Here is a 26,873-nt window from a genome sequence, read left to right as displayed (position 1 = left end):
AGGGAGCAATTTAATAAAAAAAGGTTTTTAAAGTGGGTTTACGAGCATTCTTTTTGCAAGCAGTAGCTAAATAAAGTATTTTAGTTTAATCATGAAAGATACTTACTAACCCTCCACATGCTCCCCTCCTAAACCGACCTGAGTTTGTGGGTTCTGCAGTTCACTTTTCTGAGTGAAAGAGAACCACTTTATATCCCCCACTTGGCAAAGTCCAAAGACAACTGTCAGCTGCTCTTACTACAAAGAACAGCTACAAAGCATTCCAGTAAAGTAAACAATGGTAAAGCCCAGTTCAGAGATAGTAAAACCTGTGGTGCCAGTGTTGCTGCCCTGTTGCCTTTTGTGACTGTCTGAAACAACACACGTAAGCCTTTCTTTGAGTAAAACTCTATTTAGGCTTCACTTGTTGTTCTGCAGATCACATGCCATCATGCGTGGACGGTATTTACATTCAACCAGCATTAGTACAACGTGGAAAACCCTGCTAACATGTGCTCTTGGTATCGATTGGAGCTACAGCAAAGAGTGGATATGAAGAGTAATCTACTGGATCACATGGAGGCCTTGAGATGTGTGTCGTGACAACGTTTGATAAAACCCAGAAAAAACACCAGCAAGCAACTCAAACAAAAATAAAAGTGCCTTAGAAAAATACATTTACTTTACCCTACACCTGTGTTAACTTTTCTATCTTGTATACTGGATGTTAAAACATTTTAACATAGATTTCCAGTTAATGTCACAGGTTTACTGTTTTATTCACTATTCAGTTTTGAGGGGAAAATGAGCCACTGTACAAAAAAATGCATTAGTTTGAAATTGAAAGGTCAACAAGTTTTAGACCAAACCACACATATATCAACATTATATTTATATCATTTATTTTATTCCTAAGAGCCCCCATGCCACCATCTATTCATTTGTATGTGAGGACCATTGTGAGGACAGAGGGATGAAAATAATTGGTGGCACATTCGACATTTTCATGAACAGTCAAATAGATTAAAAAACATGTTAACCAAGCAGTGTAACAACCCATGTCAATTTTTATGAAGATATTTGGCAATGGAAATTATCCTAAAAGGAAAACAAATATAAAGCTATGTTAAGTCAAAAGGCTGAAGTGAACATTATACTTACGTATGCATCCAGTTGGAGACTCAGGAGGCACTCCGAAAGGTCTGTAGAAACCTTCGATGCATCTCTCGCAGTTTATTCCTGCAGTGTTGTGCTAAAGAACAAAAGAAGCGAGTATCGTGCATTAGACAGCTAATCTAAGAAAAATAGTCTCGTTTTTACACTTGAAATCTTCATAATTAATATTTCCATCGGGTGTAAAACTTATTTGAATAACTGGGGCAATATGCCAATGAGACATTTTGCCTCACAAATTTGGGAGCTAATTTTCGGGCAAATCATGCAGCATGCTACTCTTCACTGAGAACTACATCGATAAATAAACAGACAAGTTTGATATTTATTTTCTCTTGTATTTCTTTCACTGATAAAAAGACACATGCATGTGTTGACAAGAATCAGTTTAAACTTGATACACATTTCATACCTGGCAGCTGATGCACACTCCTCCTCCACTGTACCTGCCGAAGGTGTCCAAACTTGCTCTCCTCTTTTCAACCTCTGGGTCGTAATAACAGTCGGAAGCATGGGTGAAGCACTGGCAGGCTGAGGTGGAAAGCCCCAAGACAGACATGCAGACAAACACAAATTCAGAGCATTTATATTTGCCTCCCACTGAATTACCTCCCACCTGTGTTTAAACTCTTAAAGCTTGTAAAGTTACAAGAGAGACGCTAAATTGCTAATAGTGTAATCTCTGGTTGCGTAGCACGCCTGGGGCTTAATAATTTTCAGGCATTTTTACTGGCAGTCTACTATTGTTATAAGTCCAAATAAATTTATTTATGGCTCCACATAGGCAACACAGTGCCTTGCAAAAGTATTCATACCCCTTCAACTTTTTGACATTTGACACATTACATCCAGAAATCTAAATGTATCATATTCAGCTTTTTTGAAAAAGACAAACCCATTGCTTTGGCCTGAAAGTCTGAAGTGTAATGAAAAGAAAATAAGCAAAGGTTTCAAAAGATTTTTAGGATGTATAATGTGAAAAGTGTGGCATGCATTTGTATTTAGTCCATGATACCCTACGCAACATATAGAATAGCAATAATCACAATAACAATATATGCAACATCGAAATCACAAAGGACAGAGTGCATGCACTATTTAGTCACCTTTAATATGTCAACTGTTACAACTGTTATTGTTATTGCAGTATTTTACCGCAGATGTTAAGTAGATAATAAACAGAGTACATATTTTAATCCCAGCATAAATAGGGTTGTCCTGTGAGAGAATATTAGTGAACAAACACTAAATAAGACACCAGAGAGGTTAGAAATAAAGCAGTGGATTGGCTTAAACCTCTCATTGAAGAATAGCAAGGCGAAAGTTATTTTTGAAAGAAAACAACGAAGTATCCTGTTTGAAGTTTGGAACAATGGATGTGGTGGACAGAGTAGACATGTGCATGTGCTCCTAAACACATCCTCCCCACAGTGAAATATGATGATGGCAGCATCATGTTGTGAGAATACTTTTCTCTAGCGACAAAGAAGATTGTCAGATTTGGTGGATCGAGCAAAATTAAGAGCATTCACAAAAGACAACCGGCTTGAAGCTGCTAAAAACGTAGGAACAGGATACATAATTCTTAAAAAAAGCTAAAGATACAAATGATTAGACTTACATAAATTCATGTGTTAGAATGGCCCTGTCAAAGTTCAGGTCTGAATGTAATTAAGAATCAGTGGCAAGACTTGAAAATTTATGTTAACATTTTATGTCCTGTCTGACTAAGAGTTGAGCTATCATGCAAAAATTCCAGTTTCATGATGTGCAAAGTTCATAACCCACCGCTTCCCACCACCACCATCAAAACTGCAACTATATTAATGCAGAATAAACACTTTCCCAAATTTTTATAAAAATAATAAAAACCATGTTTTATTCTCTTTCTACCTTATAACTAATTTCTAGTACTTTGTGCTGGGCAATCTGATAAAATCAAATAGGTTTATTGTTGTGAAAGTGAGAAAACATGAAGAAAGCTAGGGGTGTGAATACTTTTACAAGGCACTGTATTTTCTAGTGGAAAATATTTCAACAGTCCATGTGAATTAGATTCCAGCAGATCCAGGCTCGGATGTCTCCCTGGATGGATCACTTCAGAAATGTTACTATCTAGGGCGGCACAGGCCTGCACAACTTAAAACTTACCAGCCGGCAAGGTAGGCAGACGAAAAGCAGCTATCGTGAGGCTAGTTACTCATCACACAAACAATATGTGGAATGTCCTGTCGAATCTTCACCGACACAGATTACATACAATACCATATCAGGGCATCGGCAACTGGGATTTAATATCAGAGACAAGACAACACTTCAGCCCACTTCTGGGGCAGTAATTCAAGAGCCAGGAGCATGGGGAGGAGCAGAGTGAGATATGCCTTACATGTCGGACTGCACAAAAAGACACTCACGCTGACAATCGTTGGAGCTGTCAACAGTTGCAGCACGCCACGGCTTCTGGTTAAAGCCTGGGCAGCAGCGGTCACATGACTCGCCGCAGGTGTTGTGTTGGCACTTGCAGTGGAGTCTAAGGAAAGAGGATGAGACGGCGGTACATAGTGATTCTGTGATGTTTGACACCTTTGAGAACAACAGTTTAAGCTGTATATCACTGACGCATTATCGCCATGAAGTTATGACAACCGTGTTGCCTTTAACACAGAGTGACATTTGATTTAATTTTAGCTGGAAATGTGACTGTGATAATCAAATTGTTTTGGCTTTAGGGCTTGTTTTGGCCCCAAACTGGTAAAGTATCAATTATATGGGGAGAGGTAAGATTTCTAAAATGCAATATTACCATCCACAACAATGGATAAGTTTGGTTTCTAAAGAAACCAAAAGCTGTCAGATGTTATGAAGTACTTATATTCTTTTTACTTTATAATTTAGTCTATGAATTTACAACCTTTTCTGGTTATAAGTTAAGTCCTTTATTCAACAATTCAAACTGAATAAGTTATCTAAAAACTCACTATTTTGAGTTTGTAGAACAAAAAGAGTCTTGTGTCACGACAGAATGCTTAATCATTTATGGTTAATGATGTGTTGTCTGAAAATTTCTCACGTTCACTAGAACAAGTATTTTTCTAAATCAAAAAAATGAATGGGAATATATTGAGTTAATGAGTGGTTGCTTTTTGGCAACACAGTAAAATGATAGAGCAGCATTTTACCTACAATGATCATCTGTAGAAGTAGAATCTTTATTTGTTTTCACTGCATTTTTCATGGTTGGATCTCTCCATTCTCAAACTCCCTGATTGTGCAACATTTTCTCTTTGATTATTCTGCAGGAAGAAACATTCCTTCGTAATTATCTCACAGATTTATGTGTTCCACATGTGGGATCTCCTCCCACACTACTTTATGATACAAAAAGGCTCTACATTGAACTTCACTATGAAAGGAATAGAGGTTCTTTTTTTTCCTGCTGCCATGAATCATTTTTCTTGATTGCATCATTAAAAGATTTGAAAGATGAGGTTTGCTTATTGTGACTGTGGTCTATGCTCCTTTGTTTCCAGCAAAAATCCATCCAACTAGTTTGGTTTTAAACAGCAGACACCATAGTCCACTAAGCTATGTTAGCAAATAAACATAAGATTTTTAAATTTACATTTGATGTTAACAGATATAAAAGGTGTAAATAAAACAGCTTAAAGTGTAAAATGTGAGAAGTAAGAAAATAATTTCAACCCCATAATAATGAGCAACAAGGCTGAAGTTTGAGAGTTTTACAGACCTGCTTGGGTTGTCCAGATTCCGACCAAAACCACAGACCTGGGCATGGCCATGGCAAACACAGCGACCACCAATGCTGATGTCTTTAATACTATAAAAATACTATCAGCAAACAGAGAAATGTCAGCACAAGCACAAACAGGTAGATCTGTCACATTTGACAAATTTGAACAGCTCAGGAATTCATGGGATGAACTGACTTAATATTTCCAATAGATTAAAGCAAAAAAAAAAAAAATTTCCTAAGATGACAAGTCTTTATGAAATTTAATCTTGAATACATCTTAGTGTTCTGTACCAGCCACTTAAAATTTGTACTCTGCTTCTTTTAATAGCCTGCTATCCTGAGCTTTAACCAGAAGTGCTATATCTCACACTTGCAGACTGAAAGAGCTTTCCAAACCTGTCGCTATCAAAAAAAATTCCAAAGATGACTTGTCACACTCATCCAGACTTGGTTCTCCACAAACCCTAATGGGTCAACAGAGGAGTGTGAATGTGTCAGCAAAAAGGAAGCTGGCAGGCAGGAGGTATAAAACTAAACTTTGTCCAAATGGGAAGCTAAAGGATGCCAACATGTCACATTAGTGTCAGGTTGTACGGTTTGTGTCATACCCTGCGTGTGACAGTGGGGTCTCTCTGGGCTTTGGAGATCAGGTGGCCTAGGAGAGTGCTAGTGTGAAGAAAGCGCAAGCGAATGTTTGTGGCCTTCGTGAAGTCACGGAGCACTGGTGAGTATGTGAAGTTTTTGGAGCCCGGACGGCCGTTTATCAGAGAAACCACAATCTGGAAAGTACAGCGTTTATTTTAAGTGAATTGTTGTTCAAACTTGTCAGGCATTTGTTGCCAGAATATTTCATATTTCACCTCTCCATTCTCCAAAGGTATGATCCGTGAATACTCTGTGGTGCAGATCTGGTCATCATCATTAAAAATACGACCATTGGGTTGTTTTCCAAATTTTTCAATACACTCCCGTTTTGAATCTAGTGAGGTGAAGAAAAAAAATCAAAATGTTATGGTTAAATTATTGACATTTTTCATAAATCACAATTGTAGCAAAATACCAAATTATTCAAGGGTGTTTAATTATCAGAAATGGATACATTCTGACATAAGCTAAATATTCAGGGTTCAATGTCCATGAAATAAGTATCTCTATCTGAAATTATAATATAATAAAGTCCAAAAAGTGAAATCTAAAAGATTGTACTCTGTTGGCATGTAGCAGAATAATCAGTGTGTATGGTATTTATTCATGTCAGTACAACTTGAAAAGAGACTGAGAACCTGTTGGAGGAAACTACATATATCCCTTCTGGTTAAACAAAGCCTTAGAATCCAGCAGAATGAAACAGGAAAGAGGGAATCTATGGGTTTCCTGCACCTGTTTCGAATAAGACCATTTTTACAATATTTTGCCCATTTAGTCTTCATCACACATTTTTCCACGGATGTTAAACAACTTTTATCTTCTATGTGAGATTAAACTAATTAACAAGGGCTTGTGCAAATAAGCTACATATTAAGAATAATAAGAACAAAGGTAGAGCTCAATTTTAATTTGTAGGGAATTTATTTGGAATCAACTTATATTCTGCCAAATCTTTCTCAGAGGTATGACTATTTTAAGTAATACTGTAGAAAATCTCAGAAATGTCTGAGATAAAGATAACGTAGTCTAATAGGGAATAAATCATTTAAGTAAAAACATTGCTGAGCTCAGAATAGGCCATAAATTTACAGGAATTTGGATCAAGTGCACTCAAAGTGAAAGGCTGAGAGTGAAAACCTAAAAAAATCTCTTTGTGATAGCGCCGAGAAATATTATAATTCATAATACCGATTTGTAAAGTAAGCAAATAGAGTTGCGAGCAACATTTTTGTTAGCTTTAAATCTAAAACTGTAGAAGATTCCTCCACATATGCATCTTTTATTTCTATGACTATTTTCCCTTCGTAATGACATGCAAGGTTTACGGTAGAACAATTGCTAGAAATGCAGCAGCACTGTCAAATTCAAGCCAGCAAGTCTGGGATCCCCAATTCACTCAGTGTTGGGAATCCCATACATATCTGATCTCTTGGTGTCATGGTAACAGACATTGCCCATAATATACACAGTTGGTCCTCTTTTTTTCTGCATATTTGTTTTTTCTGTCACTGTGTCTCTTACTCTGACCGCCAAGTATAAAAATCTCCTGAGCAGAGCTAGCAGACAGCAACCACAAACCCAGAATGAACAGCGCTGATCTCTATTCACATTCTGATTGTGTCATGTAATTTCTTTCTGCCAACTCCTTATACATAGCTGTCCCGCCTCAGGTTGATTCCTTTTTACTCAAAGCAGCACAATAAGTTCGTAAAGCAGGAGCAATGTTTTTCTCAGTTTTGTCCATGCTTGAGTAACTGAAACAGAACTGAAATATCTTGAGTAGAATGATCAAAGAGTCATATCAAAACAGAGCTCTAACACGCTGTCGTCAGCCTAGCACTTCAGCAAACTTCTCCACATAAAAATATCGGGTTCATTGCAGGCAGAAGCTCTTTTCATCGAGTCTGAAACCTCAATTGAGACAAACTATCAAGAAAAACAGATGCAGTCTCCAGAATTTCGTATGTGTAAATATAATTTTTCAATCCAAATCTACTTTAAAACATATACATGGCATTGATTTTAATGAAGTACTGGACTGAGACTCTGTAAAAGTAGCTACGTATTTTTAAATAACTAAGACCACCATTGAGCAAAAAAAATAAACACTGATCGAGGCATCCCTTAATTAACTATTGCCCCTTTAGGCCTAAGTCTTTACTTAACTTGATATCAATAAACACTAAGCACTAATCAAGGTCTCACATTAGAGCCAGGCTTAAGTCCTGTATGCTAGTCCACTAGGGTCAATGATAATAGCGGAAAAGGTCTTAGTAGGAATAAAAAATCACCATTGACTCTTGTGTTTTGAGGATTTCTTACCTCTTATTCCAACCAAAACAAACCTTTTATAACTCTGAACAATAACTGCAGCTTAATATAATTTGATTAATGTTATGTGGACTGGTTTTGTAATGCACAATAACGAAATGACATAGACCACACATACACATACACAAAGTCAGGGAAACAATGACAAACATTTCCTGTCTTAAATCGTCTTAAGCAGATAATCAGTGTGCATAGATTAAGCCTACGCCCCTAATCACACATATATCCATCTTCACAATATTTTTTTATGGCAGACAGTTTAACTTGTCACTGCAAGAAAAATCTGGGCATTATTAAGATAACAGCCCTCTTTTGGGCTTTTATAATCATGGGGTTTGACTGTACTGCATCACTTGATGGCTTTATAATATTTGCAACACTTTTGCTCTTGCCTTTGTAACATATTAAAATACCAATAAGAAAAACATTTAATCCACAGAAAATCACTGTGTGTCTTTGATGCAAACTTATGAACAGTTTTTCTTCTGTTGATTTAAAAAGAAAACCTTTTATAGAGAGGAAGTGAAAGTGAGTAAATCTTTTAGTCAACTTACATTACAGAAAACCATATTTTAAACAGAGGGATTTACACTTACGAGCAAAGTACTGCCAAGGGGTAAATTTTCTCCCATTGTCCACAGAGCGCTCCAGCACCCACAGGTCAGGACGAGGTGAATTAGCAAACTTGATTAGGATGTATGCCACATGGAAGAGCTGAAAATCAGAGCACAAAGAGGCGTCTAAACAAAAGGCACTCACTGCTCACTGCTCAGAGCGGATTTTGGCAAAAGCCTCCAGTTTCCTGAGTTGCACTGACTCTACAGAGGAAAGGCTTGGCTTTGGGCTCTACCAGTATTCTTATTTCCGTTCTTGGAAGGGATACAAGAAGTCCCAGTACAAATTCGTCATAGTTCTTTTAACAGTCTTAAACATCAAATGCACAAATAAAAGCTTGTACTGAAACAGTTTCCGGTCTTGAGAGTGTTGTTTACCTTTAGCATTCAGCCAGAGCTTGGCTTACAGGATATTAGCATGGAGTGAATGCAACTTCTGCAGGTGCAACCATGCTAGTGGAAAGACATTAGCTAAGCCCACCTGATTCGAGTTTGTTCTCTGAAGTCTTTATCTCAACCCCCATCAAAATATAGAGCCCATACAAGGGCAGAAGAGGGGGAGTCAGTGAGTGTTTCTATCTGACTCCTTATGCTCACTGAAGTGCATTTCCTTTGCATTTCACCAGTATCATTACCAAGCACTGAAAGGGATTGACTTAAGGTTGATTGGCCATTGTATAGCAGTCCATTTTATTTGATCTTCTGGGATTTGGCATTACTTGTTGTAAAGCCCGCCACGTGACAGCTGTAGTGTCAACAAAAAGCTTTACCTTCACCTGACCACGCCCCTGTTACGTTCTGTAAGCCTGAGATGCAGATTGTCTAAATTAGTGCATAGCTTGGTCTCAAAACAGATGACGAAGTGGGAGTATGGGTACATGCTCGGTTTTCAGTTGATGAATGGAAAGGTTGTAGGTAAAAGACATTTCTACAGACTGTCTCTTTTGACAAGGATGAAGGCAGGCCCACACTCGTCTAGCATCCCTCAGCGCCAGAATGAAAAGCCCAGCGGGCATTTGAAATATTCAAGTATCCATCTCTCCTTGCATGAGGCAAGGAGTTGGGTTAAGACTTCAAAGAAAAAGAAAAGCACAGCAAAGCCTCGGCTGAGGAGTCATTTACTCTTTCAAAATTACCCACAATTCTGAATGAATTCCTCTCCCAATCCTGGAAGTGAAGGCCTCAAACCTAAGCTGCTGTTTGACTGTTGCATTGTGAGCAAGTTCAGGGATCAACTGCTAAACTGGGTGTCCATATTTATCATCACAATGTGAACACTAGCTCTTACCAAGTAAATCATCCGGTTCCAAATCAGGAGCAGACCTTTATCAGTCTTGAAGCCCTCTTTGAACGTGACGTCTGAATGGCATGTGTTTTTAAATTAATCAGGGAACATTTCCACCCACATGCAACAGGATGTGCAGATAACTAAAAAAAGACATGAATGGCGCACACGAGAAGTTGTCTAATAATAGAAGAAAGTGACCAATATTGGTTTGTCTATTTTGCTGTGGACTGAAAGAAGTTTAGTTCACAAGAGCTGTGATGACATGAAGAGAGGACTTGGTGATAGTAGGCTGGAGGAGGGTAGAGTGACAAGGTGGGCAGCAAAGGGGTAGGAGTGACAAGAGACGTGCTGGCTGGCATGCAGACCCATCTCAAAATTCCAAACATAGCAACACATTCCCCCTCTGGTCTAATGACCCCAAAACAAAGCTTGGCACTGCTTCCAGAAGCCCATCACTGACAGCAACACAGGATTGAAAACCTTTCACACTTGTTGCCGTAAAGGAGACGACAAAAATAGATGTTTTAAACCATTTAAAAATGTACAGAGCTTTGATGACTTAGCTGGTTGAACTTGTTTGTTTCTTCATGTAGCAATATCTATGTTGGAAGACTCGTTCCAGAACACTCTTTGTGAAACGTTGTGTGGAAGAAAACATATATTCTATATTTGAAGTATTGCGTCATCTGCCTACACACACATATGAACCTGAGTGGCAGCCTAGTTTTAATCCATGGAGTTTAACATGATGTTGGCCCAGAAGCAGAGGTCTGCAGCTTTACAACTACAGCAGTTTCAACTCTTCTAGGAAGGCTTGCCAAAAGCTTTAGGGCTGAGTTTGTAGGAATTTATGACCAGTCTTCCAGCAGCTCATTTGTCAAGTCAGACTTGATTTGATCCAAGTTATTAAAAAAATGCAGCCAAGTTTAGTGTATTGTCCAAATTGGTTTTAAGAGGTTTCTATCTAAGAAATTGAGTCCTTAACTCTCCAACAAATCCCTCATACTGAGAATACATGGAGCGGCAAGGGACATTTTACTGAAAGAAAAAGTTTAAATCATAAAAAAAAAAATTCTTAATCAGTTTTCCTATTGTTCTTCAAAGAGAATAATGGTTTTAAAACTCTAAAACAGAAAGCCCTATAACTCTACTGCTGAAAACAAATTGTTTTTCTTGATCTTTCGATCAGTAATATGTAGAGTTGGTGTGTGGCCACTCATTGACATCAACAAAACAGAACATATGGAACAATTTTACTGCAAAGATAATCTGTGAAGGAAACATGTATGAACTCCGAGGATATAAAAAGCTGACAAAACAAATTTAACCTTAAGTTCCTGTGGTGTCCAAAGTCAATCCTCGAGGTTCAGAATCCTGCAAGTTTTAGATCTTTTCTTGGTTAAACATACGTAAGCCAAGTGATATTTAATTAGCTGGCCCCTACAAATCTTCTGAGATGCTCAGGAGGTAGCTGAACCATTTGGATCAACTATTTTGCAAGACACGGGTATATTTTGATTTGTAAAATGGACCACAAAGGCAACATCCACAGTTTAAAAGGCAGTGACCCACAGTGGAGCTTTGGAACCCCAGAGGTGAGAGATGCTGGAGCTTATTGTGCAAAACTCTAACAATTATGGTCTTTATAGATGGACAGTCTTCATTTTAATCATAAGAGATCTGAAGTTTTGTGTTAAATGTGTTCCTATTTTCTAAAGCTAAAACTTTTATATACTATATACTGCAAATAACATTTATACAAGTCCTTTATAAGGATACATAGGATGATCTTCCTGTAATCTTGGAAGAACGATCCCTGGAGCATGTCCTGGCACGGCCTTGCTTTCTCTCCAACTACATCCTGTCAATCTAAACACACACTCCTGAACTATGTCCAGCACATTTGGAGGGGAGGGCCTTGAAATATTGTGATGACATGCCATGCACCCTCAATGGAGGATTCCATTGTCATACAAGACTTTAAACACACTGACAAGTTCGTGGCTAATAGACTTGGAAAACACTTGAGCTGAGCCCCTGTTACCCAGCATCCACAGCAGCTCTGGCTGTGAGTGTTGCACAAAGAGGTTTAGCATGAAAAAAGATCAGGGGGTTAGCTGTGCCAGCCGTAGACGGCCTTCCTCGCCTTTAGTCATGCTTCTTAAATTCTTGACCTTCTTGTGCCACATTACTTCATGTAAGGGGTCTGAAGACTTCTCCTTGCATGTTAAGGACAAGAGAGCCATCAGTGTCCCACAAGACCAAACACCATTTTTAAAACTCTACATTAACATTTTCCTTCCACATTTCATTCATAGTAATGTGAAATTTAAATTTGATACACAACACGCGCACAAACGCACACACAAATCCACCACTCAATAACTCCGCTAACCCTCAACATTTTCTCCTGTGAATGAATCGTCAAATATAAAGCAGAAAATTAACTTCTGACAGATATTCAGTCCGAGTGATGTGTCAAATCTGACAAGTCATATGACCTCCAGCTTCCCCCTAACTTATTGGAGGAGCAAAGGAAAAGCTGGATCTAAACAACGAGACCTTGCATTACCTTTGTCTTACTTACTTTGATCCAGTCATTTCTGCCTCGTTAATATGTTTACTAGAAATGCATTTGTATTCAGCCCCTTTTATAATGACACCACCGAATGAAATGAAGGGAAAATGCAGTGAACTCAACTGTCCACAGATATCCCCTGATTAGATAAATGGCTTCCAAAAGTGTGTAATTCAATCTTTTGTGCTTTAATCAGCGAAGCAGTCAAAAGCCCATGATAATGGAGGACCTGCACTGATCTGCAGCCCAGATGGACAAGCTGCTAATTGTACACCTAAGAAATCTGACTCTTAATAGAGGAGTGATAAAAGCAACACCTTGGTTGAATAAATACTACAAGAAGTTCAATTTAGGGTTTACCACAAGCCTAATCTATAACTTGTGAAAGTGACATATGGCCTTCAGATCTTTTCGTCGTTTAATAAAAAAACTGTCAAATATGAAAAATATTTTGTAAACCCGACCCCTGATCCAAGCTGACTGTGCTAGAGTGACTCTGCAAAGAAGAAAGAACAGAAATTTCTGTTCTTTCTGTTCTGTCTAAGTATACAAGCTGGGAAAGACATACCACAAAAGATTGCCAGCTGTAATTAAAGCTGTAATGCGTAGGTTCAGGAGGCTAAATATGTTCATCTATTATACAAACATATCACCAAAATATAGTGAAGTTTATGAAAGTGACATGACAAAATATAAGAAAGGTTTAAATGATATGAATGGTTTTGAAAGGCAGTGTAATCTATTTATTTTGAACAAAATGATCAGCTATAACATAATCCAAATATGAAATTTTAAAATCCATCGTTAAGACAATAGTTTATGCAACAACTAGTTTTTACTCTATTATGAAAAGGCAGGTATAATAACAAAAGCTTTTGTTATTAGCTTTTGTCTAATAACAAAAGGTTTTTTTTCTTGCTCACACAAGAAAAAAAAATAGAACGGAAGACACAATTAATCCCTAAGTTATGAAAACAAAGTCGAGAGTGTTAAAAACTTTGAAGAAATTATTATTATAATCTTGGAAAAAACTTCCCTGCAAGTAATTGCTTTTCATTTAAACAGTAAAAATATAAATACCAACATGTCATTTTAACTTTTTCCTCCATTGTTTTCCAGCAAAAAATAGAAATCTTTCTTTGTTCTTCTCCAAACAAAGGCTTTTATTATGTAACACAACAACTCAAAAGCAAAATGTTATCTGTTTTTAGTTGTTTGGGACAACTTTGCCTCTGTCCTGGATTACAAGTCTAGACAAAAGTTTACCAAGCTGGATAATTTTAACATGTTTATTCAAGCATGACCTTTTGCAAATCAGAAAAGCACAAGAGGTACAAACAACACAAATTGCATTCAGTGCAGATATGGTTTGTGACAAAAAATTCTCAGTGTCATAGATAGCAAAATAGTCATAACAATTACAACAAAGTCATCAGAGGTACTGCCTGGAAGACTGTGACCTAACCTTTGATTGCACTATGAGATATTATGTACACAAAACAACACATCCATTCGTCTGTTTTCTGTAACTGTTTTGTCTCATTCTGGGTCACTGGGCCGAGGGAACTATCCCAGCAGTCAATGAGCAAAAGATGGGGGTGGGGGGCTCATCATGGACGCTGGTTGATTATAAAGGCAACACAAAAGCACATGAGACAAAACAACTAAATACACTCACAATCCCTCCCAGGGTCAATTAAGAATCACCAATTTACCTACCATACATGTTGTTGAAGTGTGGAAACAGGAAAACATTTAACATACACAGGCAAGACATTGTTCTAAAACACCATAGTAGAGTCATATGGACATAGTCAGCAACAAAATTTGGATAAGATGTGGTGTTTAGATTATACTCAATTAATATCAATAAAATAGCCATGCCGTCTGTATGTCTCAGCAAAAATCAAATATTTATTTATTTATATCTTCAATACATGTTTCTAATTTAAATGAAGTATATTGTTTTGCCTGTTCATGCACCATGGGCTCCTATAACAAATCTAAACCACGTAAACTCCACATCTTCAGGTAAACATGTATGCATGGAACATCAAGTATAGCAACAGCAAAAAGTTTACAGGGTTCGGGTAGCCCTAACCTTATCCCTAATAGCAATAACGCAGTTGGGCAGGAGAGTTAGCTCTGAGGGGGGTTTAGCTCTCCTACAAATTCAAAACCCCTGTTCTAATAATCTTAAGCTACAAAACCCAAGCAGATTTTTGTATTTATTTATTTATTGTTTGGTTAAGACTGTTGCCTTACATGTCTCTGGTTAAAGCATGTTCCTCTGTGTCATTGGGAGTTTTTTGTGTTGGTTTCCTTTTACACACCAAAGTTGTGTGAATTAGTTTGATTGATGATTCCAAGTGAGTACGTGGATGTATGGCTGTTTCTCTTGTGTCCTTATGTTGATCCTGTGATTGATGGGTGACCTGTCCAGGGTGCAGCCAATCTCATGAACCATGACCCGCAGGACAGGCTCCAAGCCTCCTGTAGCTCTAAACAGAGCAGACCTCGTATGGAAAAAATTACTAACTCGGAGAGCTTCCACAATGCTCATAAGAGGATGCACTAAGTACTTGTGTCTACTTTCACTGCAGTGCCATCTAAGGAAACAAAGATAATTTCTCTGATTATCTGATGATATTATGAAAAGGAAAAAGTATTTTGTCCCAAGATTACTAAACCCATCCCCATGTCTTTTTGAGAAAGAATCAAGAATGCTCTTTCTTAACCCAGGGATTTATTTTTGTCTTTTTTGAGATTTTTTAATGCATCAATAAAGACTTGAATTAATACATAAAAGCTGTTGGCATCAAATGCAACTAGCAAATATATCTACATAGATTAAAATAAATAAACTTTATTTGCAGTTGAGCTGCAAATAAAGTTGCAATACCTCTGATGACTTTGTTGTAATTGTATGACATACAATATACTGCAGTTCAGGTTTTTGTGTTTGAAGACAATGTTATTTTTTCATCAAGATTTGACACATCTTTCAACATTTTTGAAAAGTTATTTGGCATTTTAACAATTTTTCCTTTCATTTTTGTTCATGGTTGTAGTTTACAAGTTGTTTTAATTTCCATGACTGAAATGGGAAAATATGTCAAATATACAAGCGATAAAATGAGCACAAAGCACCGGAGAGTCATCCGACTGTGAAAAGCGATGATGTTCAATTTGGAAATCCAAAATTGGGTTTTGAAGCACAACATAGTAAGAAGTCTAGTTCAAATTTGAGTTAATGAAGGGAAGATTTATATGGTAATTTATCTAGAAAATAAGACACCAAGAAAAATGTTTCGTGAGAAGCTTGAATAGCTAACAAATAATAATAAAATGAGTAATAAATGAGTACAAAGCCATAGCAACTTCTGATGGAATCCTATAAATACCAAACAAAAAGCAGTCCAAATTTATACATCTCAGCCATAGCTGTTTTTTAAATGCTTGACAAGTTCAAAAGAAGCCTAGTTAGGTGAAAACCTATCCAATCTGGCAACACTGGCTCTATAGTGAGTCCAATGTTTAGCACCAGCAAAAAAATTTGTTTCAAAACAGTAAAATTCTTGCAACATTGGGATACATGTTGTAATTCTAGCTTTGGTATTGATCAGAAATGTTACTCTGATGTCCATTGATGTGTGTTGGCATGGGTTTTTCTTTTTGTTTGTTTTGCTTTGTAAAATAGTCTACTTTATGTTACCAAGATATTCAGTGTTTCTGCAAGACACAACACTCCAACTCTAACAGTCTATATGTAGTCAGTTTTCTGTTGTTTGGTCCTAAAATAATCTCTTCAGGCTAATGCTAAACATGTGATGGAAGTTAAAATACTGATTTATAATCAGGCAGCAGCTGCAGTCAGACGTTCTCTCAGTCATTTGGCTCAAACACCAAGAAGAAACTGTTCCAGATGAAGCTAATGAAAGCAGATGAAACATGCCAAGGAAATGTTTAGAAAAAGCAGTTATTGATTTAACAATATCTGCAGACATCATCATATGCTTTATATCACGCTCACAAACAATAAATGTGACACTCAGTGCTGGTTGTTTACTTCATGCTCAAGCGATGTTTAGTAACTAGTGCATAAATTGCAACGTGTTCTCTTTTTTCCAAGTTTTAGTTGAGTTTTTCTTTAAATCTAAAATTCCAGTTTTGCTCAAAACCCTTAAGCAAAAGTGTTTCCAATTTAGAGATTGTTTTCATGGGAGATTTAACTTACACATAACACATTTTCTGCGTCGATGCTCTTAATTGTAAAGATGCTCACTACACCTTTTTTCCATTTTAACAATAAGCAGCCACACATACTTTCGGCACATTATGGTTTATTTTGGTTGTTTAAAACTCTCCTGTAAGGCTTAGAATGGTAGTGTGCGATTTTCAATATACAATTTTTAAAACTGAAAAAAAAAATAATAATAATAATAAAATAAAGAAAAAAATGAAGATGTGATTCCCTTGATGGCAAATCCAATTAAACCAAAGAGTCGTTCAGCTCCAAGACAGAATGTGAGAAAGCTTCAGCTAGCTTGATGAGAGATCAGAGAGCTCATATAAGAGGAGAAGTGGCATCAATTTCTCTGGAGTGAATCAGTCTTGCAGACAGAACATTCTGTGGTGGGGTGGAGTGGAAGCACACCCAACATATCCCTCCACCCCGTGGCCTCTACCCCACACCCCCCCACTTTGCAACAATGCAATGTACAACTGTTTGTCTGCCTAGAACAGGTGGGGCAAAGTAGGGAGAAGGGGGGAGGGTGTCTGGTATATTTTCTCTGTCTCCATGACAGAATTTATGTGGTAACAGCAGAACAGTTGGCTAAAAGTTACAAGAGAAATGCATGTAGGTGTTACAGACACATAATGATCACTCATGTTTCTACTTGTTTGCACTTTTCTTTTAAAAGCTTTATCCTGCAGCTGCTCAAGAACTTGCACTTCATTGTTCCTTTGTGCTAAATGCTTTATAAGTAAATGGTGTGATGTATACAAAGCCATGCAAATTAATATATAGAACAGGTGTCAATAACTACATTTATTAATAAATTCTTGGTTAGCAAAATTCTCTTTAAGTTCTTTAATATGTGAAATACATTATTTTCAAGTTACCTAAGCTTACAGCTTGATAAGAGTGTGCTATTTAAGATACACCTTTGTCAAATAGGTCTAGGAAAATGGCTGTTCTCCTAACATTTCCCATTGCATCAATGACTGCGTCAGAAGACCTGTGACCAGTGATTAGCATGGCCATGTACCAATTGATGGCAAAGGCCTTGAAAAGGTGAAAAGATCCCACATTAACCTCCACAAACTTTTCCACACCGCAGCTCCAGATTTAGGTGGAGCCTCAGTCTAACAGACAAACGTGAGGCGCTCTTCAGTCCAGGCTGCAAATGGTAAACACACACAGTGGCTGTTCAGGGGGAGCAGTAAATATCTACTGCGCCCTCCCCTTCAGGCTGCCCCACTAAACACAGTGACTTACATCACCTCAATCGTCACTGCAACAATATGTCTAACAGCCAATTTGGTCGCTGGGCTGAGCCAGCTGCACTGTACCTGCAAATCCTTGCAACAAATCACATGTCTATGGCAAGACTGACTGGATTTTCGACAGTAAATCGCTTGTTTTTGGCTCAGGCTCTCATGCTTTTGGCTCAGGTAGGTAGGTAGTCTGGACCTTCAAGTGAATTCCAGTGCACTGATCTATGTCAACTACAAGAAATAAACATATTTTGGGATTTGCTGGGCATTTCAGTAAAAACAAGCACTCAAGTGGTGCAAACACTAATGATTGTGCTGAAATTGTACCTCACCCACTGTTTCCTGCTTAGCGATGCTGACGCCAGTAAGCTGTGGGTCAGAGAACGTAGAGCATCTTGTCTCATTCAGCTTGCAGCACACATTTACTGATGCCATTTCAAAATTAGAAATATCACATTGGAAAACCAGAATGTTATTGCAGTTGTAGTAACAGCACATATGTACACAACACATCAGGACCTCATGCTTATTGAAAGGCCCACTCCATTTTTTTATTATTATTCTTTATTTCAATAAACATACGTTAGATAATTATTGTTTTGTCTTGTTTTAGCTATCTTTGTTAAAACAAAACTATCCCTGTTATCTAATACTTACAACTTTAGGAGTGATGCAAATAATGTGCCATCTTTTTTATCCTGCTTGTATGTGCTCATAATTGTTTTTTGTTCTGCCACTTTATCCCCACAAAATTACACCACCTTTCTATTTCTACCCATTTATCCTGTGAAAAGAGAGGGCCAGGTCATTTTCAATGAGGCTTTATGAGAACCAAAGCTTTGTGACAGCAAGAGAGCACAGAAAGGTTTGTCACACAAAACCTGCCTTGGAGGATTCTAAGCACAAAAGGGGGCGACAGCCGCAAATAAAACATTCAAACCAAATTTGGTGGGAGGTGCACCCCTGAGAGAGAGGATTAGGTTCCTGGGGAATGTCTCGAAAATTGAGTTTTTGAAAGCTTTGTGGCGTGGAGATTGCAGAGTTGTGAAAAGGGCCAAGTTTGTTTGACTAACCTGGATTTCAGAATTCCCCTCAAAGTTTATTACACAATCCAATCAGAGACTTTACAATATTTACATCCTCTAAAGTTGAACCAACCTTACCACGGTCAATTTTTATAACAAATAATTAGCAAATCATAAAAAGAAATTATATTTTGGAATCTAGCCAAAGTTTAGAGCCAATAAAACGGTCACAGTGAACTTCAAAATAAAGTTCATCTTTTACCTTCAAAATGAAACACCAGTACAACCCAATGAACCTGAATCAACAAGTTTCAATACCACATTTTCAGTCAGTCTTCTGCTTTCATTCGGTGAAACCAATCAGTTTAAACTCATCAAAAAGGAGACATACAGCAGCGAGCCCTGGTATGTTTGTCTCACATGGTCTACTCTGGGTTCACTCAGGCAGATAAGCACGTGTGGTCATGGCTCCTAAAATACATTCCCAAGAATAAAAAAAACAAAAACTGAGTGAGCGACTGGCAGTCTGAAACAGGGTGTAAATGTTTAGTAGAACAATGGCTTACCTACTGTGCCCTGTAAATAGTTTAACAAGTGCTAAATTTTCCAGGAATAGGACCAGGCGGTTTGATGCCTGTGCAATGAACTTATTAAATGCTGCACTGATATCTGTTAACCATCTTTAGATGTGGGAAATATATATCGGTAATGAAATCCTGCTGTTTGTGAACTTCTTTTTTCTGAATGGGGCTTTTTAAATAAAAGAAAAAAATAATTTCTTTTTAGGTCAGAGAAAGAAGACAGAAGTTGTGTGTCTTTATGTCTGTGCCAGATAAAACACAAAGTCATTTCCTACTGCATGTACACTCAGTAGTAGTAAGAAAAGTAGAAATGTTAGCTTTTCAGAAGCTGCCCAACATACCTCCACAACAATACTTTTCAATGAAGTTTGATAAGTTGCTGCAATTTCCTCTACAATGTGCAGACTGAGGACCACAGAGGTCACTTCCAGATTGAAGAAGGGATTTGTCATGGGTCATAGGTCAAAGGGCAAGAAGGCACAAACAGGGAGCAGCTTGCATGCTCACATTGACATTTATAAAGAACCATTCAAACTGAAGGAAGTTAAAAGATGGATCCTGTCACAGGAGGAACTTACTATGGCACAGAAAAATATTCTAAGCTGGGTTTGAAAAGTTAACATTACTTTTTAGAGACATTTTAATTTTATATATAGCTTTGTAAATCAAAAATGCAAAAATGGTTTTACCCAGTTTTCTCTAGCTTTTTTTTTTAACAACTACCTCCATACTGAAAACCACATATTCCAAATGCTATCAGTGCACACATTTTGGTTGATGGATATAGAATAATTATGTGTCCTGTTTTTACTCAAAAGTAGAAATTTCCAAGTTCAAAGTTGGAAAAATGTTTAGGTAAGAACACGTAAAAGTCAATATTTTCTCACCAGCCCAGACTAAATAATCCAATATGGTTACCCCACATATAATTCTTAGAGATAATTTAATAAAAATAACTATCTTTCTCACACACAGTTCTGAAGGCTCTGACTGTAAAAATGTTGCTGCAGTGCAAAGGACAAAAAGCAGAAATGTACATTGTTGTAACTTTTAAAGCTAGTGGTAGTTATCCTAGTCAATGACTTTGTTTTCATAGTTGTATTTAACATGCTTAAACCAATCTGTCATTCCCAGATTGGTTTCCTGTCATCCAACAGCAGTTTGTGCTGTGAGTTCTTGAATTATTATCCTCAGTTACTGACGAAGTAAAGATCAATGTGCTTGAACAACTCATTTTTATGGTGCTGACTAATTTTACACCACAGTCAACTCATTCATATTTACAAGCAAATAATCATTAACTAAATTTTATCTGACAAACAGAAAGCCAGTAGCAAACACAGTATATACTGTACGTTCTCTGAGTGAAGGCAGATTTTTCTTTACAGTGGTGTTTAGCAGAGCAGCTCGAAACATTTACCACTAAATTCAACTGATACTTGACAGAGTTCTTTGTCTTACACTAAGTATTTGCTTTTGTCTTTTAAGCTGCTCCTGTGGCCATATTTCAGCCTGAGGTATTGGAATTTTCCTCCAGTGTATTATAAGCCTGTCAGGCCACCAGGTTTTACTTGTGACCCCACCAGGCTAAGCATTGCTTATTTATTTAGCCTTTTTAAAATGTATGCATTTTTAAGACTTTATAGTTGGTGGTCAGGTATTAATCTTCCAACCTTTCAATAACACATAATTATCGAGGAATATTTTCAGATTTCCTGTCAACTTTAAAAAACTTTAAACTCAAAAACACAACGGGCCGCTGGATGAATGACTGCCCTAAGCCCCAACCACCGGGCTTGGCAGGTTTTCTGGGGGAAACCTTGCAATGTAACATTTAAAATTTTTATATTCAACATGCCAACATTTCTAACTAAATTCACTTATGCTTCCAACATTTTTCAAATCACATTAGAAAAAAAGGAGTCTGTGGTAGAGTTACCAAATAATTATGCCAATTGTGTTTGCTAAGGACAATCCTTAGCAGATGCTGACAAAAAAAATGCAAACCTTTAAATGTGCACATTTGCTGGAGTAAAACAGAAAAAAATACAGTATCTCCATATGTAAATCATGAGATTGCTGTAAAATTCTTATCACCAACACTCAGCCATTTATTTGATATTCCAGAGGTTTGGTAACAGAAACTTTATGCTAAGGCCATAGATTAAATGTTCGACGATATGAGAGGAATTTCAGACCTGCAGGCAGCATTACAGGGCACAAATATCAGTTAGTAAAAGTAAGAACATTAATATCTGTCAGATTATTACAAGGCAACTGTCCAAACGTTTTACCCTTTTTTCCCTTGAAGCTCCATGAGGTAACTCAGGACAAGTTCTACGATCAGGATCAGCGATGTAAGTACACACTTGAATAGTATTTCAGAGCAATCCATACCAGCATAACTGGGATATTCAAGGGGTTCTCACAAACAAATATGTCATACTTGTGTAAATTCATTATAAAAAAATCTACTGAGTTTAGATTTGGATAAGAGTATTTCAGCTGTAATTTTGGCAGAATGTGCTTCCAACAACCTATTTTGAAACAAAGAAACCGGAAACAACATTGTCAAAAAAAAAACAACACCTTTCTTTGAACCGCATACATTTTAACATAAACATGGTCTCTACCACCATCTTACATATCTGCTTGGAGCTATACAGAGACCAGCTGAACAGCCACCTGCATTTATCTTGAAAGGAAACCACAGCACCTATTCAGGTCTGTCTGGCCCACACATTTTCATTAACCACATCATTTATCCTGTGGGTTTCAAAAGAATTTACAAAGCTATCAAAGAACCACGGAGGACAGACAGACATTTGACAGCTTTCTTAGATAACATGTGAGCCAGTGGAAAGGGTAGTTAAGCCTCCACGTAAATTACTGAATATTCAAAGTTTTGTCACAAAGAACTGTAGACTCCAATGTGTTCTAGTGGGATTTTATGCGATAGACCAACACATACATAATTTTGAAGTTGAAGTAAAAGTTAAACATTGTTATCCAAATGGCTTACAAATGAAAATCTAAAAAATGCATCAGTGCTCAGCATGTTTTACTCTTCTACCGCTAAATAAAACCCAGTGTAATGAATTGCCTCCAGAAATCACCTTATAAGGAGATAATTATATGTACATAGTTTAATCTTATTAAGTCCAGTTGAAACCGTAAATGCACCACATCATGAAGACCAAGGAACACATTAGAGGGGATAGGTATAAAATGTGGAGAAGTCTTACTTTAGTATTACTTTATTATGAAAGTCAGCTCAAATCTTCATCTAAAAATGTAGAAAGTATAGCAAAACTGCAAACGCACCAAGGCATCACTGCCCACCTGGACTGACGAGCTGGAATAAGGAGAATATTAATCATAGAAACAGCCAGAGAAAGTGAAAATCGACTCAAAGTTCAGGCGGAAGACTATTAACAAGACAACTATGAACTGAACACTTCATCTGGTCTTTAGGAAAAGAGTGGTTGCAAAAAAGCCTTTGAAGGAAGAAAGCCATAAGAACAGGCCAAAAATTAACTACATGCCAAACAGTATGTGTGGCATGTGGTGGAAAACTAACATTGTACATCACCCTGAACACACCATGCCCTCCGTGTCATGTATTGGGGATAATGTGGGGATGTTCTTCTTCAACGGGTACAGTGAAACCAGTCAGGGTTAAGTGGGAGATGGATGATGCTAATGATCCTAATGTAGCACATGCAGTAAAATCCCAATAAAATACATTGACACCTGTGGTTGTGACACAATAAAAATGTGGTAAGACACTGAAGAATTCAGAAGCCTGTTCATTAAGACACTGGGATACATCCTGCCTACTTTAAATCAACTTTGACATTAACAAATATCTTCCAGTTCTGATGTTTCAACCAATGATTGTTTTTTCTTCTCACAACATTTGAACAATATAACAGAATAGGTGGCAATATGAGTCTTGCTCAATGCATTTAAAAAGTGTTAATTATATATTTTGTTTGGTTATGATCAATGACGGGGTGAGTGTTGTGCAGGAGGTAGTCACAATCACAGATCTAGTCACACTCTTTTTTTAGCACACTATAATGCAGTAATGTTGCTTTCCCTGCTCCCAAATAAACTGAGCATTACCACGTATTAAAGTCAGACATCTCCAAAGGCCCTGCATGTGTCCATCCTTTTGTCAGGGCACACTATATTTAGCAGCGCAGGGTTTAAGCACAGCTCATGCTGGCTAAAAGCAGAAGACAGAAAAGCCCGCACCCATTGTCAGACACGGTGTCCACAGGGAAGCCAAAGGTGTAGAGGGGGGCGTCTTTGCGGCTTGTCCAAAACCAGTCAATGCTCCCTTGTCCACCTGCACATCTGAAATCCGAGTCTGCATGCTTCTGATTTCTAATCCAGAGACAGCAATCCTTTCTTTCCTCACAGCAAATAAGCGAGGGTGAGGGGGCAGTTTTACGGGCTCCTAGCCAACCTCCTGTCAGAGACACGGGTTGTGATGGAGGCAAATTCTCCAGCCAAAGGGGCATGAATCTGATTCCTGGCAGGAATCCAGCCGTAAAGCATGATTACTGCTTGCTGAGGTGGTGAAGCTCAGACTGAAAACATAATCATGTAACACCTGAGGGAATACCTGAAGTACAAACACTATGAATCAATCTGCATAAAACAAAGAGGGAACTGGGAAACGGAAACAAAAACACTGCAAATATCCATTCAGCTGGATAGATGCAAGTAAAGCTGCTTTGCACAGATGCTACAGATCCTATTTTCTACAGTGCTGAAAAGTCCAACAAGCATGTAGACTTGTCCACCCCTGTTATTATCCACACACAGCAGGACACAGCTAAAAAAACAAATGATTGTGCACATGATAATCTTACCTGCCCAAGGTCCAGGGTAACATTTACTTCATTGTAGACCATTCCCCTGGAGAGAGGCGGGCTCTGCCACCACCGCTCTGTCCCATCAATTGCACTGGTCACCGGGTGGGCTTTGTTTGGATCCAAAGAGTTGCAGTAGTCACAAAACTGACCCTGAGAACACATTTTTTTTTTTGTCATTTAAGGCCCAGGAAAAGCCAACACATCAACTTCACAAATGAGGTGGAGAGTATTAATCATGTATATCAGGAATTCCTAGGAATGGAATTCCTGTGAGAACTCTGGAGATCTGCTGAAAGAGACTTCCTCTAGGAAATGTGGGAAACTATAGTGTAAAAGTATTTCTGGCAGTTGTACAAGTTGGTCCGGGCAAGGAAAAGCTACAAATGCTCCCTGGGGTGTAATAAAGGCTACCATGCTTGTCTTTACAATTTGAATTGAGCAATAATAATAATAATACTAGTAATCATAATATTAAGGTGTTTATTTGTTTGAGTAATTTGACAAAAACAAACACTACACATAGATCTGCAGAGTTATTTTTGTTCCCTTACCTGTATATTTTGAGTAGGGAGACCTACTGGTCCTCCGACAAGCTTGCAGTACAAATCAACTCTCGGTGCGCCAGTTTCATCCTGGCCGCAGGTTGCTGTTGCAGATATTCTGGAGCCCTCTGCGAGGTTGAAGTACGGCGGATTCAAACTGAACCCCGTCAAGTCATTAAAAATTTCTTGGCCGTCCGCGTCCCTGAGAAGTGTTGTCCAAAAGGTCAAGAGCAGCACAGCCCGGAGATGAGCTCCTATCCTCCGCCGCGGAGTGTTCTCCATCAGAGATCCTTGTAGATGCTGAACCCAACCCGCCGCCTGAGTGGAGGAGCTCTCGTCATCTGGAGTTGTCCATGAAATGTATTCCTTTTTTTTTTTTACTCGAGAGAAGATATTTCAGTGGATCTGCGTCTTCGCTAATTTTAGAAGCTGACAATGGCTGAAGTTTATGTCCCGCTCCTGGAGGTGTGCCCTCTTTTCCGGCGCATATCCGCAAAAGAAACGAGGCGAGTTTTCCTTGTTCCGAAATAAAGTGAAGCGTGTCGCTGCGGCAGAGCTCTCAGGTGTCAGGCTGTACGAGCTGAACTCCTCGGTGCGCCGTGAGCGAGCTGGGGCCAAAGGTCTGTCAGCACAATTAGCACTGCCTTCACTCCCTCATCAGAGACACGTGTTTCTGTTTTCTTATGGCTCCTGAATAACAAGCGTACCTTCATTTGTTCTTATGCTTGCCTATTGGTGTAGATTATTAGGCAGCACTTCAACTCAAAAGTTTCTTTTATCATCGGAATTAATGTCATTTGATAGATAGATAGATAGATAGATAGATAGATAGATAGATAGATAGATAGATAGATAGATAGATAGATAGATAGATAGATAGATAGATAGATAGATAGATAGATAGATAGATAGATAGATAGATAGATAGATAGATAGATAGATAGATAGATAGATGAAGCAATTTTTTAATATTAACATGACTTGAGATTCAAGGTATGGGTTTTCAAGCCCTATACATTGGACTAACTGTTGACCATGGTGGTGGCAGCATCATTCTGTTGTTGCCAGGGTAATATTCACATCCTCAATGTGGATGAGATTGAAACAAGGAGGACCACCTATAAGTGGTTCACTTAACACTACTCAACAGCCAGACAGTTGAAATTGGACAATATCGGTTGTTCCAAAATATGAATTATCCCAAACGTATCAAGTGAACTAACACTATGCTTATGATATGTCCCTGATCTCATTGCTGTTGACCATGCGGTTTGTACATAAAAGTTTGCTCTGTGTCAAAAAAAGCAAGCTAGAGTTTATCTGATGGCTGAAGCCATGAAGTTTCTAATTTGGCAGATAAATGTATGGAAATATCAGTGGGGTTCAATGTTTGTCTCTGAGCCAGAGATGAATGGACAACTATTCTTTAAAAATTCACTTAAGTCATTCATACCAGCCATGAATGTATGTAAGGTGAGGGCCAGACAGATTTAACTATATAAATAATAAAACATTTGAAAATAATCCTGTTGGTCAAAGTTTTTAGAGTGTGACATTTAAAACACATCTCTGTCATAATATTTGTTTTGGTCTCACTTATTTATTTTACATTTTGCAGTTAAAAACAGATTGTAGAAACGGTGATTTAATAGAGAGAAAAAACAGGCAGACATGTGACGCATATCATACCAAAGTTATATGAAGGCGTCCTCTAGTGGAGTAACTTGTCATTACAAAGTCTCAAGTTTAGAACTTGGTTTCAATTCTTCCTTCGTCGCGTTGTATTTAGGTCACAGTAAAAAGAGCTTTTGTTCACGTAAAAACAAGACAAATGACATTTTTTCTGCTATTTGTCAAAATAAATACGTGAAAGCAACTTTAAAATATGTTGGGACTTTAAAAGAAATAGCAACTTTTGTTTAGAACTTGCACATCAACAACAAATTAGTTTCACAGTGTGACTCATTGACAG

At 37.8% G+C, this 26,873-nt stretch overlaps 1 protein-coding gene across 3 annotated transcripts in view; it reads right to left on the bottom strand.

Moving 5' to 3' along the window:
• LOC116721298 (laminin subunit alpha-3) overlaps positions 1-25,479 on the bottom strand; it is a 73,296-nt gene extending 47,817 nt beyond the window's left edge. For 2 of the 3 annotated variants that reach the window (XM_032564924.1, XM_032564926.1), the window contains exons 1-9: positions 24,911-25,479; positions 24,357-24,509; positions 8,482-8,599; positions 5,767-5,885; positions 5,515-5,685; positions 4,901-5,001; positions 3,567-3,682; positions 1,565-1,683; positions 1,141-1,231 (exon numbers count right to left, since the gene is read on the bottom strand). In XM_032564924.1, coding sequence (XP_032420815.1) covers positions 1,141-1,231; positions 1,565-1,683; positions 3,567-3,682; positions 4,901-5,001; positions 5,515-5,685; positions 5,767-5,885; positions 8,482-8,599; positions 24,357-24,509; positions 24,911-25,183 — 1,261 coding nt within the window. In that variant the 5' untranslated portion in view covers positions 25,184-25,479. The remainder of the gene's footprint in view (positions 1-1,140; positions 1,232-1,564; positions 1,684-3,566; positions 3,683-4,900; positions 5,002-5,514; positions 5,686-5,766; positions 5,886-8,481; positions 8,600-24,356; positions 24,510-24,910) is intronic. The other variant, XM_032564927.1, reaches the window with a different exon arrangement.
• Between the last annotated feature and the right edge of the window lie 1,394 nt (positions 25,480-26,873).

Source organism: Xiphophorus hellerii, chromosome 6 (assembly GCF_003331165.1).
Source record: "Xiphophorus hellerii strain 12219 chromosome 6, Xiphophorus_hellerii-4.1, whole genome shotgun sequence".
NCBI lineage: Eukaryota > Metazoa > Chordata > Actinopteri > Cyprinodontiformes > Poeciliidae > Xiphophorus > Xiphophorus hellerii.
Note: the sequence above shows the minus strand (reverse complement) of the source record. Positions and strands in the feature narration are given on the sequence as shown.